This window comes from Trichosurus vulpecula, chromosome 5 (genome assembly GCF_011100635.1).
Source record: "Trichosurus vulpecula isolate mTriVul1 chromosome 5, mTriVul1.pri, whole genome shotgun sequence".
NCBI classification, from domain to species: Eukaryota; Metazoa; Chordata; class Mammalia; order Diprotodontia; family Phalangeridae; genus Trichosurus; species Trichosurus vulpecula.
In genome coordinates this window covers 274,661,250-274,681,797 of record NC_050577.1, presented here as the reverse complement: position 1 = coordinate 274,681,797, position 20,548 = coordinate 274,661,250, and the positions used below count along the sequence as shown (strand labels likewise).

At 39.1% G+C, this 20,548-nt stretch overlaps 1 protein-coding gene across 3 annotated transcripts in view; it reads left to right on the top strand.

The window, feature by feature from the left end:
* Positions 1-8,644: 8,644 nt before the first annotated feature.
* The window catches only part of ATF1 (activating transcription factor 1), a 37,743-nt gene continuing 25,839 nt past the window's right edge, over positions 8,645-20,548 (top strand). Inside the window, exons 1-2 of one of the 3 annotated variants that reach the window (XM_036760110.1) lie at positions 8,645-8,995; positions 14,480-14,578. In XM_036760110.1, coding sequence (XP_036616005.1) covers positions 14,486-14,578 — 93 coding nt within the window. In that variant the 5' untranslated portion in view covers positions 8,645-8,995; positions 14,480-14,485. Of the gene's footprint in view, positions 8,996-9,236; positions 9,352-14,479; positions 14,579-20,548 lie in introns of those variants that run through there. The other 2 variants (XM_036760111.1, XM_036760112.1) reach the window with 2 other exon arrangements.

The following is a 20,548-nucleotide window of genomic DNA, read 5'->3' as shown; positions in this document are numbered from 1 at the left end:
CACTGGAACAGAAATGGGGATAATAACGATTAGTATTTACCTCATGTCATGGTTAGGATCAAATAAAATACTGTGTGAGGTACTTTGTAGGCATCACATATAATGTATTTATATGTGTGTGTCTGTATATATGTATATACATATATATACACATATACATACACATACATGCATACGTGCACACGCATGCGTGCACACACACACACACGCACGCACACACCCCTAAGTGGTGCAGTAGACAAGGATCTGGGGCCTAGAGCCTGGGAGACCTGAACTTAAATTTGGCCTCAGACACTTACTAGCTCTGTAACTCTGGGCAAGTCACTTAAACCCTTATCTACCTCAGTTTGCTCATCTGTAAAGTGGGAGATAATAATCAAACCTACTTCCCAGGGTTGTTGTGGGGATCAAATAAAATGTAACTGTCAAGCATTTAGCACAGTTCTTGGCACATAGAAAGTGCTATATGAATGTTAGCTGTTAGATGTCTCTGGCGGTGTCTGTGTTGGCTCTTTGTGCTAATATCACTACTAATAAATAAGATGGCGACCACATGACAAGTCACATATTCAAAGAATTTTCCACTATTAGTATCATATTATCACAATCGTTTTTAAAACTGAGAACTCTCCTAGAAATCTAATACAATCCTAAGTACCCTGGGGGCTGAGGCAAACAGCTGCCAAAGGAAAGGTGCAACTTGTATTCTCTTCCTGCTTCCACTACCCACATTCTGAAGTTTGTTGTCAGAGCCCAGTTCAATAGAAGAAAAAGTTGAAAACAGGAAATGTCAGCCTGTGGATTTCATTTGTTGATGCTCTCTCTACCCTCTATGGCAAAGGAAAGGAAAATGGCTGAAGAAGGCAATAATAACAGCTGACATTTACACAGTGCTGTATGGTTTCAGATGCCCTTTATATCTACTGTCTCATTGAATCCTTAGTAGGTAGATATTGCGGGCAGAAAAGCACATTTGCATTGACAGGGCAGGGTAAGCTTAAAAGGAGAAGCTCTAACCTTAAGGCCACTGGTTCCTCACCCATGCATCTAGAACAATGGTCTTTCTTTTTTGATTGCTTATCACAGCAGTAAAAAAATGCTGAGCATGCACCATCAATATGTGTACACTTATTTATAAATTATATATAATAATAGTAATAGATTGTGCATATTATATAAAACACAGATAGGCACTGAATATGAAAAATGAAAAACCTTTAAAATAACTTATTAAACAGTATAAAAAAACTTGCTTTTACTAAAAATTATTATTAAAATGTTTTTCGTGAGAGCAATGTGACTGAACATTTGACATTTTTACATTTTTTTAACATCTTGGTTTAATATTTTATGATATAGCAATTCAAAGGTTTAGTTCTAAGGTTGGTTTATTTTGATGCTTGATTTGAATGGCTGTCATAGTACCTTGCACATAGTAGGTGCCTAATAAATGCTTCTTCCCCTCCTTTCCCTTCCTCTTTATACCTAATTACTGCCAGGCAGATTTCCAGTTTTCCCAGCAGTCAGTGAATCTTTCTTAGACACTGTGTTATTGTGTTCATTTGCTTCTGTATATTGTGTGCCTAATCTGTTTCATTGACCGACTTGTTATTTAACCAGTACAAAATCCTCTTTTTAAAAAGCTATACTTTATCAATATTAACATGCATTTCTAAAAAATTTTAGTTGTTTGTTTTTCCCTCCCTCCAGCCCTTCCGGAATCCATTGAGAAGGCAATCCAATGTCATTATATATGTGAAATCATACAAAACATATTAGCCACGTTGCAAAAAAACAAACAAGAAAAATTGTTTTGGATCCTTGTGTTTATCAGAGCAGTTAAGTCTTCATCATCGATGATCATCATTACAAAGTAAAGCACCGGCCCTGGAGTCAGGAGGACCTGAGTTCAAATGTGACCTTGACTTATTTACTAACTGTGTGACCTTGGACAAGTCACTTAACCCCAATTGCCCTGCCTTCCCCTCTCCAAAAAAAAAAAAAACAAACCCAACCAATATTGATGTTACTGTATACAATATATACTGTATACAATGTTCTCCTGGTTCTGTTCACTTCATTTTATATCAGTTCATACAACACTTCCTAGGTTTTTCTGAAACTATCCCCTTTTCCTTTCTTATAACACAATGGTGTTCCATTACAATCACATACCACAACTTGTTCAGCCATTCCCCAGTGGATGGGCATGCCCTCAGTTTTGAAATCTTTGCCATCACAAAAAGAGTTGCTTTAAATATTTTTGTGCATAGGGATCCTTTTCCTTTGGCCTCTTTAGGATATAGACCTAGCAGTGGTATGTAAACCAAACCAGTTCACAATCCCACCAAAAATGCATTATTGTTCAGTCATTGAGTCATGTCCCACTCTTTGTGATCACATATGGAGTTTTCTTGGCAAAGATACTAGAATGCATTTGTCAACGGTTACACAGCTGGTGAGTGTCAGGTCTTCCTGATTCCAGTACCAGGATTCTATCCATTCAGCCACCTAGCTGCCTCCCAACAATGCATTACTGAACACATTTTCCCACATCCCTCCAACATTTGTCATTTTCCTTTTCTATCATGTTAGCCAATTTGCATTTCTCTAATTATTAGTGATTTAGAGCAGTTTACGTGACTATTGACAGCTTTGATTTCTTCTGAAAAGTACCTGTTCATATCCTTTCACCATTTATCAATTGGAGAATAGTCCTTACTTTTATAAATTTGACTTACTTCCCTACATATTTGGGAAATGAGGCATTTATCAGAAAAAACTTGCTATAAAAATGTTTTCCCAGTTTCCTACTTTACTTATAATTTTGGCTGCACTGGTTTTGTTTGTGCAAAACTTTTTATTTGCTGCAATTAAAATAATTTGTTTTACCTTCCATGATCTGCTCTGTCTCTTGTTTAATCATAAACTCTTTCCTCATCCATAGATACGACAGGTAAATTTTTTGGTACTCCCCTAATTTGCTTATGATATCACTTTTTATGTATAAATCATGTACTCATTTTGACTTTATTTTGGTACACAGTGTGAGGTGGTCTATGTCAAGTTTCTGCCAGACTGGTTTCCAGTTTTCCCAGCGATCTTTGTTCTTGCCCCCAAAGCTTGGATCTTTGGGTTACTGCTTTGTAGTGTAATTTGAGATCTGGTATATCTTCCCCTATCTTTTAAAATTACTTCCCTTGAGAGTCTTGACCTTTTATTCTTCCATATGAATTTCATTATTATTTTTCTATTTTGGTAGTTTGATTGGTATGGCACTGAAAAAATTAATTATATTGGCTTGACTATTCATGAATGTTCCTCTATGTGGGTCTTCATTTCTACAAAGAGTGTTTTATAATTAGATATATATAGTTGCTAGTGTTTTAATAGACTCCTGAACATTTTATACATTTTATAGTTGTCTTTTTAAAAATCATGTTTTATTGTTCTCCCTCATTACAGGTAAAAAATTTTTTTAACATTTGTTATTTTTTTAAGCTTTGAATTTCAAGTTCTACCCCTCCCCTGCTCCCTACCCTACTGCTTCCCTGAGAAAATAAGCAATCTGATATAGGTTATACATGTGCAATCATGTAAAACATTTCCATATTATTCATTTTGTGCAAGAAGACTCAAACAAAAAAAAAGGAAAAGAAAGGAAGGAAGGAAGTTAAAAGTAGTATGCTTCAGTCTGTATTTAGATAACATCAATTCTCTCTCTGGAGGTGGATAGCATTTTTTTTTTCATCATGAGTCCTTTGAAATTGTCTTGGATCATTATATTGCAAGAATAACTAAATTGAAGGGGCGGAGCCAAGATGGTGGCTGGAAAGCAGGGACTTGTGTGAGCTCCCTGTCAGGTCCCTCTAAAAACCTATAAAAATGGCTCTGAACAAATTCTAGAACTGCAGAACCCACAAAATAGCAGAGGGAAGCAGGGATCCAGCCCAGGACAGCCTGGATGGTCGCTGAATGAGGTCTGTCACGCACAGAGAGGAGGGGAGTGGAGCTCAGCATGGGCGGAGGCAGGACCAACCAGACCAGGAGCTGGGCGGAACAAGCCCTAGCACCCTGAATCAGTGAGCTGTGGTAGTAACCAGACTTCTCAACCCACAAACACCAAAGACAACAGAGAAGGTTAGTGGGAAAAGCTGCGGGGTGGGGAGGGGGAGGGGAGGGGAACAGAGTGAAAAGAGTTTGTGGTTCAGACACTGCCCTGGGGGTAGGAGGGGGAGGTGCAGCTACAGAACTACAGCTGCATTTACTTCCAGCCCCAGGCCCATCTGCTGGGAGGAATTAAGTGGTGGATCAGAGCAGGAGGGCAGAGCCTGCTTAAGATTTGAGTCAGGTCTAGGTAGGCAGTTCTTGGGGAAGGAGGAGTGCTGCTGTGGCAGAGCTGGCTGTATAGAAATAGCTCTGAAATCATCACATCCTCTCAAGCTTGAAACAAAGTACTCTTTGCTCTACAAGCAGTCATACCCTGCTGAAAAACTCAAGGATCAAGTAGTTGGCTGGGAACATGGCCAGGCAGCAAAAACGCACTCAGATTCAGTCTCAGACTTTGGAATCTTTCTTTGGTGACAAAGAAGACCAAAACATACAGCCTAAAGAAGTCAATAAAGTCAAAGAGCCTACAACAAAAGCCTCCAAGAAAAACATGAACTCGTCTCAGGCCATGGAAGAGCTCAAAAAGGATTTGGAAAAGCAAGTTAGAGAAGTAGAGGAAAAATTGGGATGAGAAATGAGAATGATAAGAGAAAACCATGAAAAACAAGTCAATGACTTGCTAAAGGAGATCCAAAAAAATACTGAAAAAAATCCTGAAGAAAACAACACCTTAAAAAATAGACTAAGTCAAATGGCAAAAGAGCTCCACAAAGCCAATGAGGAGAAGAATGCCTTGAAAGGCAGAATTAGCCAAATGGAAAAGGAGGTCCAAAAGACCACTGAAGAAAATACTACCTTAAAAATTAGATTGGAGCAAGTGGTAGCTAGTGACTTGATGAGAAATCAAGATATCATAAAACAGAACCAAAGGAATGAAAAAGTGGAAGACAATGTGAACTATCTCCTTGGAAAAACCACTGACCTGGAAAATAGATCCAGGAGAGATAATTTAAAAATTATTGGACTATCTGAAAGCCATGATGAAAAAAAGAGCCTAGATATCATCTTTCAAGAAATTATCAAGGAGAACTGCCCTGATATTCTAGAAGTAGAAGGTAAAATAGAAATTGAAAGAATCCACAGAAAGCATCCTGCTCATCTTTTATAGCACAATATTATTCCATCACAATCAGATACCATAACTTGTTCAGCCATTCCTCAATTGATGTACATCCTCTCAGTTTCTAGTTCTTTGCCAATACAAAAGGAGCTACTATAAATATTTTTGTACCTATAAGTCCTTTTCCTTTTTGGGGGGGGGCAAGGGGGATACAGACCTAGTAGTGATATTGCTGGATCAAATGGTAGGTACAGTTTGGTAACCTTTGAACATAGTTCCAAATTACTCTCCAGAATGGTTGAATCAGCTTGCAACTCCATCAACAATGCATTAGTGTCCAAATTTTCCCACATCTTCTCCAAAATTTGTCATTTTCCTTTCCTGTCATATTAGCTAATCTGATAGGTGTGAAGTGGTACCTCAGAGTTGTTTCAATTTCCATTTCTCTAATCAAGTTACTTAGAGCATAGTTTAATATGACTGATTTCTTTATCTGAAAACTGCCTGTTTTTATCCTTTGACCATTTGTCAACTGGACACTGAGTTATATTCTTATAAATTTGACTCAGTTCTCATTTGAGAAATGAGGTCTTTGGGGCAGCTAGGTGGCACAGTAAGTAGTAGAGCACTGGCCCTGGAGTCAGGAGGACCTGAGTTCAAACCCGGCCTCAGACACTTGACACACTTACTAGCTGTGTGACCTTGGGCAAGTCACTTAACCCCAATTGCCCTGCCTTCTCCCCTCAAAAAAACCAAAAAGAGAAATGAGGTCTTTATCAGAGAAACTTGCTGTAATTTTTTCTTTTATCAGTTTCCTATTTCCCTTCTAATCTTGGCGGCATTGGTTTTGTTGGTGGAAAACCTTTTAATTTCAAGTAATAAAAAAATGTGCATTTTATATTCTGTAATACTATCTCTTGTTTGGTAATAAATTCTTCCTTTCTCCACAGATCTGACAGCTAAACTATCCCACACTCCCCTAATTTGCTCCTAGTATCACCTTTTATGTCTAAACCATGTAGCAATTTTAACTGTATCTTGGTATACATTGAGAGATGTTAGTCTGTATCTAGTTTCTGCCAAACTCCTCTCCAGTTTTCCCAGCAGCTTTTGTCAAATAATTAGTTCAGGTCCCAAAAGTCTGGATCCATGTGTTTATCAAATACAAGATTACTTTGGTTATTTCCTGTGTCTTATATACCTAATTTTTCCACTGATCCACCACTCTATTTCTTAGCCAATACCAAATTGTTTTGATGATTATTGCTTTGAAATACAGTTTGAGATTTGACATGGCTAGGCACCTTTCTTCACATTTTTTTTCCCATTAATTCCCTTGATATTCTTGGTCTTTTGTTCTTCCAGATAAATTGTATTATTTTTTCTAGTTCAATAAAATAATTTTTGGTAGTTTGGTAAGACATTGAATGAGTATATTAATTTAGGTAGAACTGTCATTTTTTTCTATTGCTTGGCCTACCCAGAAGCAATTAATACTTTTCCAATTGTTTAGATCTGCTTTTGTGTGAGATCCATTTTGTAATTATGTAAAAAGAGTTCCTGAGATTGTCTTGGTAGGTATACTTCCAAGTATTTTATATTGTCTACAGTTATTTTAAATGAATTTTTCTTTCTGTATCTTGCTGCTGGACTTTGTTGGTCATATATAGAAATGCTGATGATTTATGTGGGTTTATTTTATATCTGTGATTTTGCCAAACTTATTATTTCAACTAGTTTTTTAGGTAATTTTCTGAGATTCTACAAGTATACCACCTTATCATCTGCAAAGAGTGATATTCTGTTTCCTCATTGCCTGTTCTAATTCCTTCAATTTCTTTTTCTTCTCTTGTTGCAAAACCTATTTCTAGTACAATACTGAATAATAATGGTGATAATGGACATCTTTGCTTTACCCCTGATCTTACTGGAAAGGCTTCTAGCTTATGCCCATTGCAGAGAATATTTGCTGTTGGTTTTAAATAAATACTATTTATCATTTTAAGGACAGCTTCATTTATTCCTGTGCTTACTAGTATTTTTCATAGAAATGAGTGTTGTATTTTGTCAAGTGTTTTCTGCACTTATTGAGATAATCATATGATTTTTGTTGGTTTCGTTATTGATAAGGTTGATTATACTGATACTTTTTCTACTATTGAACCAGCCTTGCATTCCTGGTATAAATACCACCTGCTCATAGTATACAATCTTTGTGATATATTGCTGTAATCTTATTGCTAGTATTTTATTTAAAATTTTTGCATCAATATTTTTTAGGGAAATCGGTTCATAATTTTATTTCTGTTTTTGCTCTTTCTGGTTTAGGTATTAGCACCATATTTGTGTCATAAAAGGAATTTGGTAAGACTTCTTGTTTGCCTATTTAAGATGAAGTTGTTATTTTTTTTAGTAGAATCATATTTTGTAAACTTTTTCCGTAATGACTTATGGCTTTCAAAACTCAAAAGATTTAAATATGTTGCTTCAAGGAAAAAATTGTAACATTTATATTAACAGATAAAATTTAAAGTTTTACTAAAAAAGTTAACATATGGAAGAGTAAGTTGGAAAATAGTTTTTAGAAAATGTTTATAGCTACAGAGAAAAAAATGTTGAAGATGCTCTAGGTTCTGCAGTATCAAATATTTTACCAATATTTAATTCTTTACGTAAAAATTAACAAGCACACCCATCTCATTAGTATGAAAATTTGCTTTCATCTTTAATGGTAGAATTAATATGTATACCAAAGAGTTGTTTTAAAATAAATCTTTTTACGATATATCATTAGTAAATTTTTGATTTGTAGACCTGTTTTATGTACCCATATACCCGGGGTCACGTAAAAATTTCCCCTGCGAAAAGGGGTCGGAAAAAGTTTAAGAAGCCCTACTCTAGTGGAATGAAGTAAGAGGTCTCAATCTGAAAGGCCTTGTTGGGTTCACGTCCTGGGCTTAACCTCTCAGTGTCCCCGAAAAACCCTTACTTTAGAAGCTGCAGAATCAAGTGCGTATCCGCATTAAGGAGTTCCCAGCACTAATGAAATCACAGGCCGACTTAAAAAAAAAAATGATTAAATTATGCCCGGGGCGGGGGGCGGGGGTGGGGAGCGGGTGGGCTACAGACCGGAAGCACCACTGAGTCGCCGCTCAGCAGAGCTCGGCTCAGTCTGAGGAAGATGCAGTGCAGGCTGGAGAAGTAGGTACTTGGGGTATGGGGGGGGGGGAGGTCAAGCACGGAGCCCGAAGGCCACGGCCAAAAAACCCTTAGAAAGGCGGGCCTCCCCACCTTCACCCCGCTCCGCCTTCCGGTGGATTTCTCCGGATTCAAGCGCGCTCCCACAGCGACGCCCGACGTTGCCAGGTCACGCGGGCGGCGCAGTGACGTCGGGCGGCGCGGCGACGTCCGACGGCGGCTCGCACGGGGAAAGAATTGTTGTCCCCTCCCCCCTCCTCCCGGCTCCCCCAGACTCAGGCCCAGAGTGGACTATGCCGTCGTCTTCGTCGACCGGAACCTCGGTGGAGACGTTGACTGCCGGGGCTTAGCCCGGCGGCGGCCCCCAGCTCCGATTCCGCCCCGCCTCCGCCCGGAGGGAGGCCGCCGGGGAGGTGCGGGAGGAGGGCGAACGGACCGGCCCGGGCAGCCGGGGGAGGGACGGACGGAAGGCGGGCGTTTGAGAGACCCGGGCTCGGAACTTGGTTTTCGGAGGAGGGGAGGTTCCCGCCCAGGGAACCCGAGCGGCGACGTCGGGAGTGGCCTCAGGTGAGTGACCCAGGCGGGGGAGGGCCTGGGCGGGGGAGCCGCCTGCGCGCGCCTCGGCGGGCTGGGGGACGTGGGCGCCCGAACGGGCGGAGCCCTGGGGGAGGGAGACGACGGGGCCGCGTCTGGGGGTGATGACCCCTCCCCGAGGGGGTGGGATGGGCTGGCCTCCCCCCCCCCCCGTCAACTCCACGCCATGCCCGCCCTCCGGCCCTGGCGGGACCCCTGACCTCAGCGGATTAGTCTCGCTCCCCGGGCTGGTCGGGAAGCGCTTCAGCGCTCGCTTCTCACTGCAATCCGGGGGTGGGGGCTGGGGGCTATTGTTATATTCTTTTTACAGGAAACTGAGACACACCGAGGTAGGTTAAGGGGTTGCCCAGGCTCACCGGGCTAGGATGGAGGCTGGATTTGAACTCTGGTTCCCCCCTCCCCCCACTGCGCCACCTAACGGCCAGTTCTAGGTACCCATCTGATTTTCCTCTGGTGGTGGTGGTAAAAGAGGTGCTAGCTAGCGTTTTCTTTATATGTGTATGTGCACGCAACACACACGCACACATGTGCATGCAGTATGTGTTTTGTGCCCATATTTGCGCACGCGTGCATGCATGTACACATGTGTGCACAAGACATGCACAAGCACATGCAGATGTGCACACTGCATCATGTACTTGGCAATGTGTACACTGGCACGTGTGTTATGTCATGTGTCCGTGTGGCATGCATGTGTCTGCACACACGTGTACGTGCATTACATACACATAGTTTGCAAAGTGCTTTGTCCACATCATCACATTTGATAACTCAGTGCAACCCTTTATTATGGCCCTTTTTTGTGGCTTTTAGAATGCCTCCTTTTACAGATGAGGAAAGTGAGAGAAGTTGACTTGGCCCAAATCGCAGAGGCCCCTGAGGCAGGATTTGAATGCAACTCCTGGTCAAACTTGCTTTCCACTTATGTTCCCTAAGTGATGGAACTTACTTAACCCATGGTGCCTAGTTGCCATTAGACAAAATTAAAGATGATGATGATGATGATGACCATGACTGCTGATGCTAAATAATAAATAACCTGAGATACTGTCTCTTTGAGGATAATGACTGAAATGCTCCTAAAAGCTAATGGATCTGTGATTTCATTCACACAGATCCACCCACCCATTATGCAAATCAGTTGGAGATCCAAACCGGAAGAGGCCCGTGTTGTGAGAATTTTGTCCTTGGCCCCTCCATAAATTTTAAAGTGGGAGTTCTTCTCTCAGGGACCCTAGGTGGGATAGTTTTCCCCGAGTTCTGATCTTTCAGGGATGCTAATAAATCCCTATGGAAGAGTCTGTAAACAGAGGTTTTGCTGACTTCATTGCCCCAGCCAGTGTAGTAATGATGTAGTAATGTTTCGCAGTCATATGATGCATTTCCTGCCAAGTAGCTGGAGGTGTGCCTGTCCCACTAGACTGGAGTGCTGTATTTGAGGTCACTGTTTTTCTCCTTGCTCTAATTCTTGCCCTGTCACTCTATCAAATCTGGGGAGTTGGAGTAGATGACCTGTAAGCTTTCTTCCAGGTCTAAAGCAATGCTTTTTTATTTTCTGCAGGGCTTCCCACAATTTATCTATCTTGTTATATTTTTTAAAGACAAACTACTTTCAACATAAGTTTGCAGTATTCAATAGTTCTCTTCACTTGCTTAACAATAATTAATGCCTGCATAGACCAATATGTTAGGTTGTTAGGTCATATTTCATAAGGGCAAGGTGATTTGGAGACCCTCAACTTTTTTCATAATTGTTTTATGGAACGGGATTTGATCAGTAGCACAAAAATAAACACCTAAAATAACAAGTGCGATGAACGCTAAGTAGTACTTTAAGAAATATTCCACTCAGTGGAACCCCATTATTTTACTTACACTTGCAGGTTCACAAAACTGCATCACACTTTACATTTTATGGAAGGAGAAACTGAGGCTCTGACTAGCAACATTTATCTTCTTTCCTTATGCTTTCACTGACCCTATATTTTTATTCAATGCTCCCCTGGATTGTTCCAGCACCTGCTAGAGAGTGGTATCGTCCACTTTTTCAAGGCTAGAAACTTCTTCTGTTGTGAGATCGTCATGAAATTGCCAGCTCTGCCCCATTGTTTGTGATTGTGTCATCCTGGGTCAGTCCCTTAACTGCTGAGTGCCTTGGGCAGCTCTCTAAGACTCAGGTACTTAGAAAGTATTCCTGGAGATTTTGTAGAGAAAGAAAGAAAAAAACTGCAAACACTTTCATCCCTGCTTATTTATTTCCAAAGTAGATTCTGCTTAATTTACTATCTTTTAGGTAATTTTTAAACATTAGTAATCATGTAAGATTGGAAAATTGCTCCTTGTTGTCTTTTTACATCTTTGCATAGTCTAGAATTGTGTGATTTTTAGTTCCAGAAGGGATCTTAGAGATCACCTAGTCCAGTAATATCACTATACATATTAGTTACTAGTATTCCATTAAGGGATTCAGGGTTTGCACAGACTCAGTCTTGATCTTGGGAGGGTCTGACCTTACAGCAGCTTCTTTGGCTTGTTAATAATATTTACAATCTCTAAAGCTTAGGTATCTTGTGTCTAGATAGTTTCCCCAAAATTGGGTCGGAGAGTTTTCTCCCACAGAGGTAGTCAGTGTAGAAAATAAGTACGTGGTTGGGAATAGTTTTTTATTTCTTCCATCACAGAAAATGCAGACTATACTAAGGACTCCTAGGAACACAGAGAGAAAGATAAAATACTCATATAGCCCATTAAAAACCCTTTGTGGGACTGCTGAACAAATATGTCCCATTTAACTTGTGCCTGTACTTCCTGAGTGTCTCATAGCAATTGTCATGTAGAGTCTGTGAGTTCTTGGTATGGCTTTAGTCTTCCAGATAGAAGATTTAATATTGGTCATCCTAGTCTCTTCTGAGAAGCATGCTTTGAGGGAAATACTCTCTCAGACTCAAGATTTTCAATTTGTCAAGACTATGAAATAAACTTGACACAGGGAAACCAGTGTCCCAGTCTGGGGAAACATCTTACAATTTGCTGACCTGCACTCAGAAAAGGAAACAAAAACGGAAGACTACAGGAATTGGGAGGTCTAGGAACTCTATCTCAAGCATATCTGAACAAGCATATGTCTCGAATTGCCATGTGTTTCTGCTGTAAGTCACCATTATTGCTGTGATGATGATGGTAGGGTGGGTGGGCTGGTAGAGAAAGCCCTCTGCTCACTCCTTTCTGATCCAGGCCTCTGCATATGTTGCTGCCCATCCTGTCATAAAAAGTTTCTCTTGATGTTTCTTATGTTTCCACAGGGCACATCTAAAGCCAGGCAATTATTTCAATGTCTACCCACCTATTTTTGGTTCCCAGTCCGTGGAAATCTTTGGCTTAATATAGCAGCCAGTCTATTCCTTATAGCAACTCATCAGGCTAGATAGTCTTGCAAGAGTTTCTCAGCGTCCTTTAATTATGGCGCTTTGTGTTCGTTTATCCATTATACTTATGGGTACCCCACTTCAACTTGCTTTTAGTGTCTCTTACTCCCTCCCTTCCTCTCTTTCCACTTCCCTCCTCCCTATCTCACCTGGGCTGGAAACAGAGCATTTACTTAGGGCCTGATTTCATTGCTGATCATCATGGAAACTTTGCTTTGTTTCTGAATTGGGTGTGTTCTCCACCACTTAAGGAGTCTTGTGGTTACCCTTTCCTCAGGGCCTCACCATGTTCAGGTAGGACTTAGTGGGGATGGCTAGTTGGCTTTAGCCTATTGCATCTTAGAACTCCCAAGTTCAAGTGATCTACAGCTTCAGCCTCCTCCAGTAATAGAAATTGTAGGTGTGTACTACCACACTGGCCAGTCTGCGTTATAGAAAATGTCTCTGTTGAACAAGTATTCTGCATAATCTCTCAAATGGTATATTAGTCTTAGCTTATATATAAAATGTTGGGGTTAAAAAAAATGAATAGGAGAAAATATAGGCATGCCCCATACCCTTGACATCATCGTTTAAAAATGCTGTAACAATAATATTCTCTAGCAATTTAAGATTTTGCAAAGCACTTCCCCCACTTTATCCATGTTAGAGCAAGTATTTTTTTCTCCATTTTAGGAAACTGAGACTCAGAGAAGTTAATTGATTTGCCTATGGTTAAGGTGAAGATTTTTTTTTAATATAGAAAATTAGCTACCTTATATTCCTTTGGATAGTTGTTTAAGTATCAAAAACACCATTTGCTGGCAGATAAGAATATTTCTGTGGTTGTCTTATCTGCTACTTATTGGCCCAATTTTCCACTAGTTATAGGAGTTTTAATTAATCTTGTTAGGTCAGGGAAAAGTTAGTGAGTCACCGTGAGCAAGAAAAGTAATTTCCAGTCATAGTGTTAAAAAATTTAATTTTATCTTGCAAGGCCTAATCTGCTATGCATTTTGTTTTATTTGCTTTGGTTCAAACTCTAACTGTCTTCTGAAATGTAATTTTAAAAACTGGTCTATGATCAGTGGAAAAAAATGTGAAAATACCTTGCCTATGCATTTTTTCTGTCTGAACATATTGAATTATAGATAAGGATCTTAAAATTGTATCATTTAACATGTCTTGTATTTGCTACTTTTTAGACATTAAAATGTTTGATTAGAAATGTAATTGTTGAAAATAAATTCCTTTATTTATGTCCCTCTAAAGAAATGGACTAAAGGACTTTACACTATCTTAACTGTAATTAAACCAATGATAAGGATATAAATATACAGTGCATATTTGTAAAGTGCTTAGTAGGGTGCCTGGCACATAGTAGGTGCTTATAAATGCTTGTTCTCTTCCCCTTTTTACTCTTCCTTTTCTAAACTCCTTCAAGACCCTGCCCTGTTCATTCTGCCCCCTTTGCCTTCCTTCCCCCAAATACCCCCTCCCCCCCGCCTTCTTGCTTCATAGTTCCTTACTGGCACTTTTTGATTCTTTATTGCTGCTTTATTCTTTTCCATTCTGTTCCAAACCACACAACCCTCAACTGACCATCTGTGTGGAAGAGTTAACTCCCTTCTGATGAGAGGAGTATTGAGATAGCAAAATTTGCTTCTCTCTTTGGCCTAAGAAATGTCCATATATTATAAAGTACAAATATATGGAAATATGGCATAAAGTACAAATATATGGAATGAATGGAAAGTCTATGTCCCCACTCAGCTATCTAGTATCATATTCTTTAAGTGGAATCAGCTTTAGGAAGTTTTTTTGCAAGTTATCTTAAACATTTTTAGGGGGTAACAATTTTGAGCCATTCATATTTTTGCCATTTGTTAAGCATTCTTAATAAATCTCCATAGCAAAAGTTCAGATTGAGAGCAGTTTTTGAAGTTGTAAATATGGGTGCTGTAAGTAGCCTGAAAAAGCCACATTTCCTGACATATTTGAAAAAGAATAACATCCAAAGACTAACTCTTTAACTGAATTTTTTTTCTTATAGTTGATTATGGAAGATTCCCACAAAAGTAACAGTTCAGAGACAGCACCACAACCAGGTACAACAGTACAGGGTGCTCATATCTCTCACATTGCTCAACAGGTAAAGCATGGGTCAGTTTCTATAATTTTGAAATGATTAAGAATATACTGTATTTAGATTAATCCACTGGGTCAAATTTTAAAGTACTAGTGATTAAAAAGACGCCAACAGGTAGGACTGTATGAAATGTTAAGATTTCGTGAGAGTGGATTTGTACTTAATCATATCAGGAAAACTGTATTTTTATAAGGAAAAAAATTCTTTTTTATGTTGTAATATATATAGTCTTCACAGTCCAGGGACAAACTTCATTTTTAAGACATACAAATCAGTGATTTGGGTGGTTTTTTTTTTTTCATATTTTTGCAGTCAATTCAGAAATATGAGTTGAGTTGAAAATTTTTTTATGTGTATCCTTATTATAGCACTTTCATTTTGAAATATATCAGTTCTCTACCCATAGAAACATAATTGCAAAAAAAGAAAAGGGGAGGGTCGGGGAGGGGAAGGCAGTTAAGCAAAAAGTAACCGAGAGGTCGGCTGAGTAAAACAGTATATTCCTTATTCCACACCTCGGCAAAGAGGGAAGGGAGGTTTGGCTGTTAATTTACCAAATTTAATTGAAGCAGATATTTTGTAACATCTTTGTAAACTGATCCGCTCTATAGTTCAACAGGCTTGTCACGGACGCTTGTGGATTACTTCTACCTGACAAACTGAGTAGTGCATTCTGGGCATTTTTCCTGAACAAATCAGTTTAACACGGGCATGTGTGTCATTTTCACCTATTAGATCTCAGATAACTGTAGCATTATTTCTTTGCATTGCTAAAGTTTATAAAGCACTTATCGCATGACAGCCCTGTGAAGTACAAGTATTACTGTTTACTCTGTGTGGGAGACACAACTGCATCCCAGGTCAGTGCCACGCTGCTTCCTCGCTCTCCCCTGTCACTGCTGTGGTGACTGAATGAAAGTGAGGTTTGCTTTGGTTGCCCATCCGCTCATCCCTTTGTTCAAGTGTGTTTCAGTTTCTTCAGTGCCATTTTCATCTTCCTTTCCATTTACCAAATGTTCATAACTCATTTAACTTGAGCCTAATGGGAGTCCACATGACCATTCAGTACTTCTTCTAATTTCCTATCTTTACTTCTCAAAAGCATTGGTTTTCCCTGACTTGCCCACGGCTTACACAGCCGGTATATATCAGAAACAGGATTTGAACCCAGGTCTCTCTATTCACTATTATGTTCCCTCTCAGTTATTTAAAATTAAAACAATTCCAACCTGGATAAGGTTGGTAAAGCACATTTAACACCAATATGACAATTTCTTACAGAAGTTTAGCCGCTGTAAATAAATTATCGCAAAAAGGAATCCAAAAAGACTATCTTAGTCAGCAAACACTTGACTTGTTTGGCAAGCAAAGAGATGGGGCAGCCAAGGGCAAAACTGGTGTAGAATATAAACTTATTTATAGTCATACAGAGAAGGATTGTAGAAGTTATGGGCAGTATTGCCTAACAAAACAGTAAGACATCATGTAAAGGAGATAAGGAAAAAGCAGAACCTTGGTGAGAAACCTGACTATGTAAACACACACCAAAGGCATCTGACAGTAAAACTGACATACAGACAACATAAAGGTTAGAAATTAAAAAGATCTGTAATGTTTGCTGTAACAGATTATTTCTAATATCAGTGACAGTGAAGTCACCCAGAGACTGGAAAGGGCAGTGATGAGTCAGGCAGCCACTAGAAATTTATTAAGTCCCTACTGTGTGTCAGGCACCTTGCTGATCTATGGGGCAAAAAACAAACAAACAAAAATCCCAGCTCTCAAGGAGCTCTCAGTCGGATGAGGTAGACAACACGAAAACTACTCTGTACAGATAAACGTTATAGAGGACGAATTAGAGATAATCAACAGAGGGAAAGCACTAGCATCACAAGAAGGCAAGACAGGCTTCCTGTGGAAGGTACTTGAAGGAAGCTGAACAAGGCAGAGATGAGGAAGGGGAGCTTTCTAGGCATGGGGACAGTCATTGAAAGTGCCCAGAGTTGAGGGATGGAGTGTCTAGTGTGAGGAGTGACAAAGGAGTAGGTGTCACTGAGTACATAGAAGGGTTTTAAAAGGGGAGATGTGTAAGGTATAAGAAGATTGGAAAGGTAAATGGGGACGGGAGTGGGAGAGACAGGTTATAAAAGGGAGACAAAAGTAGAAAGAGCAACTGGGCTAAACCAAATATGCACAGAACAATTCCTTGACACACTTGAGGTTGTTAAAGAGTTGGTTCCTGAAGTACATGTAGGAGAGAAAGCTCCCAAAGACATGGGGAAAATCTTGGACCTTATTACTACCCCTGTCCCAAAAAAAAAAGGTAACAGAGGGAACAGCAATAACCACTCGCTTACCCATGTTTACTTTCCCACATATCTAACCATTTTTTGAGAATACGTACACTTGGTGAGGGCATATTAGAGAGCAACAAGCAAGATTTCACAAGAGATTTTCCACAGTTGACCCACATCTTTACCACCACACAACTGAATGAAAGATTTAGAGACTACATGATTCTAGTACAAGCTTACTGTCTGTTAACTAGAAAAGGGAATTCGATTGTGTAGAGTTGTAAAGCACCTTACTTGTTATCTTATTTGATCTATCAAAATGCTACCTTAAAGGCTGTCTTCCAACAAATTGTCTCCCATGCATGTCAAAATTATTTAAGATTTCTTTAAAAGCAAGACAATAGAGATAACCCTTTTATCATTAATATCAAATAAAATATAAAATACATAAAGTATAAAACAGACATTCTTGTCAAAGGTGTTTCAAGTTATAGGGATATCTGGTATATGGTCAAGTTAAAGAATTCCCAACAGATGGTGAAGTACTCTAGTTTTTCTTATTTACGGGCAATAATTATGATGAAATCAAGTCTCAGAACTTTCCAGAGCCTCCTATATAAGATTCATAGTCCTTCAAAAGAGTTTGGCCAATTATATAATGTATAATTGAATTAGATAATCTATAAAACTCATACATTGACTAACTAGATCTGTCTAGAAAACCAACTATTAAAGGGTACAAGAAAAGTTTGGAGTAAATAGTCCAAATGAAAAAAAATTTTTTTCTTTACCACCAATGGAAGCAATTATTAAAAACAGAATTATCATTTTCTTATTATATAACCGGTATATGTAAGTGCTTTAGAATTTACAAAGCATTTCTTCACAACAAACCTATCAGGTAGCTATACTATTATCCCAGATGGAGAAACTGAGACTCAAATCAAATAATTGACTTGCCTCATTCAGGATCACACCATTAGTGTCAGAATGGAATGTGAACACAGGTCTCTCTGACTCTAAACAAGTTCTTTTTCTACTCTATCATATATCCTTTTTGAATCTAGGCACTTTAGATGATTTCTACTATTTTCCTGATTGACAGTCTTTAAAAGCTTATTAGCAAACACAATTTGAAATGGTTTATCCTTAAGCCTGGATAATATTTTTGTTGACATTATGAATGATTGCCAAATTGCCAAGTATGGCAAAATCTTTCCTTCCCAAGTAATTCTGAATTGGACAGTCAGATAAGGTGTATTTTTGGAGGACATCTGTAGTAAGTGTGAGATGACACCAAGACTTAGAACCTGATAGATAGTGTGAATTAAAGCGAAATGACAAGAAGGAATTCTTAGAATGGATTTAATGCTCTAAAACTAAATTTGTTTAATTAAACCTTAATTAGCTGGCTATCTGCTACTAAGTGTGACTCACCTTAGCTGTATGTAGATTTTACACTAAAATTTCATTGTACTATAGTAAAGCTTGCTAACCTAAGAACCCTATCTGCTGAGCTAAACTGGATAGGATGGGGTGAATTCAAATGGATTCAAAGGGCTGTGCTTGAGACCCTCACCTCTGGGATGAACAGTATGCTTCTGGAAAAACTGAGAGGGTAGGGGAAAGTCCAGGATCCATGGGTACATTCTCTCTACTTTGTAAATTTATGAGCACAGCACTGCCAGGTCTTGCTTATGCATGCTACCTCCAGTTTCCCCAGGCCCTATTTTCATCAGCTCATGCTGTCATGAAGAATGCATCCCAAGGCCTCACAGGACACCAACACTGCCTGCCACAAGCTTGAAGGCTGATCTTAACCTTCTCTAATAAACTGTCTTCCTATCCACTCACACTCTAGCTGGCCTCATTCCCCAATAGTTAACATACTCTGACCCTCTCCTACTCTCCCTATTGCAGTGATACTCCCCTTGCCTCTTCTTCCCAACCCTTCTTGCCTGCTCAGTCATTCCTGTCCATCTCAACCCACCTCATGCCCTGCTGCAAATCTTCCAACCCTTCCACTGTGCCCTCTAGAAAGCCTGCTCCATAATTAACAAACTCCCTCTCAAACCTTTTTCTTTCATATACCTTAGGCTACCCTTGCCAGATTGGATATTTTTTCTCTTTTAAATCCCCTAACTCATTGGTTAAAGTGGAAAAGTTGGAGTATACTTTGTTCCCCATTGTCACTTTCAGACTCTCCTTCTCCTGTCATTCAGCAGCTTCTCATTTGAGATTCATGCTATCCAAATTTGTCATGTTCTGCTGGTTATTATCCACTGACCACCTTGGCCATTCATCTTCCTTTCTCGGTGAATTTAGTCCTTGCCTCATTCTCCTTTTCCACCGGAAATGCTGCTGTCAGAAAGGAGGCTTAAACATATATTAATGATCCTTCAAATACCCTAACTTCCTAGTTCTTCAATCTCCTCAACTCTTGTGACCTCCTTTAGTACAACTATTCCTCAGCTATGCACAGGGATTGTCGTATTTATTAAAATAAATTAAAAAACAATGTATTCTGAACTTAAACACCAAATAGGAACATTTCCATATGCAAAGCTGAAAAAAGAGGATTACACATTGTTTTTCTTTCCCAAATGTGCCACAAATTCAACATTTTATTTTCAAAGCTGTCCTTGTTTGTACATCTTACTGATCTTTCTTCTGTTTTCTTCTGTTGTGCATTTCCTAAAATGCTTCATCAGTCCTTTTTAAAATTTTGATAACTTTAAGTCCTCTTTTTCTACCTCCTTCAATCCTCCACTTCCCCAAATTGAAAAAAAGAACAAAATCCTTCTATCAAATATCCAGAGTCAAGCAAAATAAATCTCCATATTGGCCACATCTGAAAATTTATATTTAATTCTGCACCTTGAGTTTATCCCCTGTCAGGAGGTAGAAAGCGTATTTTATCACTGGTCTTCTTGAATCATGGTTGGTTATTATATAGAATTCAGGGCTTCTTAAATTTTTTCCTTTCATGACCCCTTCAGCACTTCTTAAATATTACTCGTTTTTCTCTACTATGTTATTGTATAAATTTTTTTTCCTGTTCTGCCCACTTTGTTTCAGTTAGCTCATACAAACTCCCAGGGTTGTCTGAAACCATACATTTCATCATAGTGTAATAATACTCCATTACTCACATCCTATCATTTGTTCATATGTTCCCCAATTGATGGAAACTGCCTTAGCTTCTTTTGATTATAAAAAAATCTAGTGTCAATATTTTTGTACACATGGGTCTTTCTTCTCTTTCTGTGATATCCTCGGGGCAAAGGCTTACCAGTGATATCACTAAGCCAAAGGAAATGCACAGTTTGACCTCTTTAATATAATCCCAAGTTGCTTTCCAGAATAGCTGAACCAATTCACAGCCCTGTCAGCAAGGCAAACTCTGCTACTTTTCTTATAGCCAATACACAGTTGTCATTTTTGCCAATCTGCTGGCTATGGAGTGGAACCTTTGAGTAGTTTCAGTTTGATTTTTTCTAATTAAAATGATTTGGAGTATTTTTTCATGTGTCTTTTGATAGCTTGGATTTATACCTTTGATAATTGCCTGTTTATATCCTTTGACTTTATGAGGGAATGACTCTTTGCATCTATTTAAAGCTTATGTATCTTTCATGAGACCTTTATCAGAGAAGCTTACTATAGATATTCGTTCCTT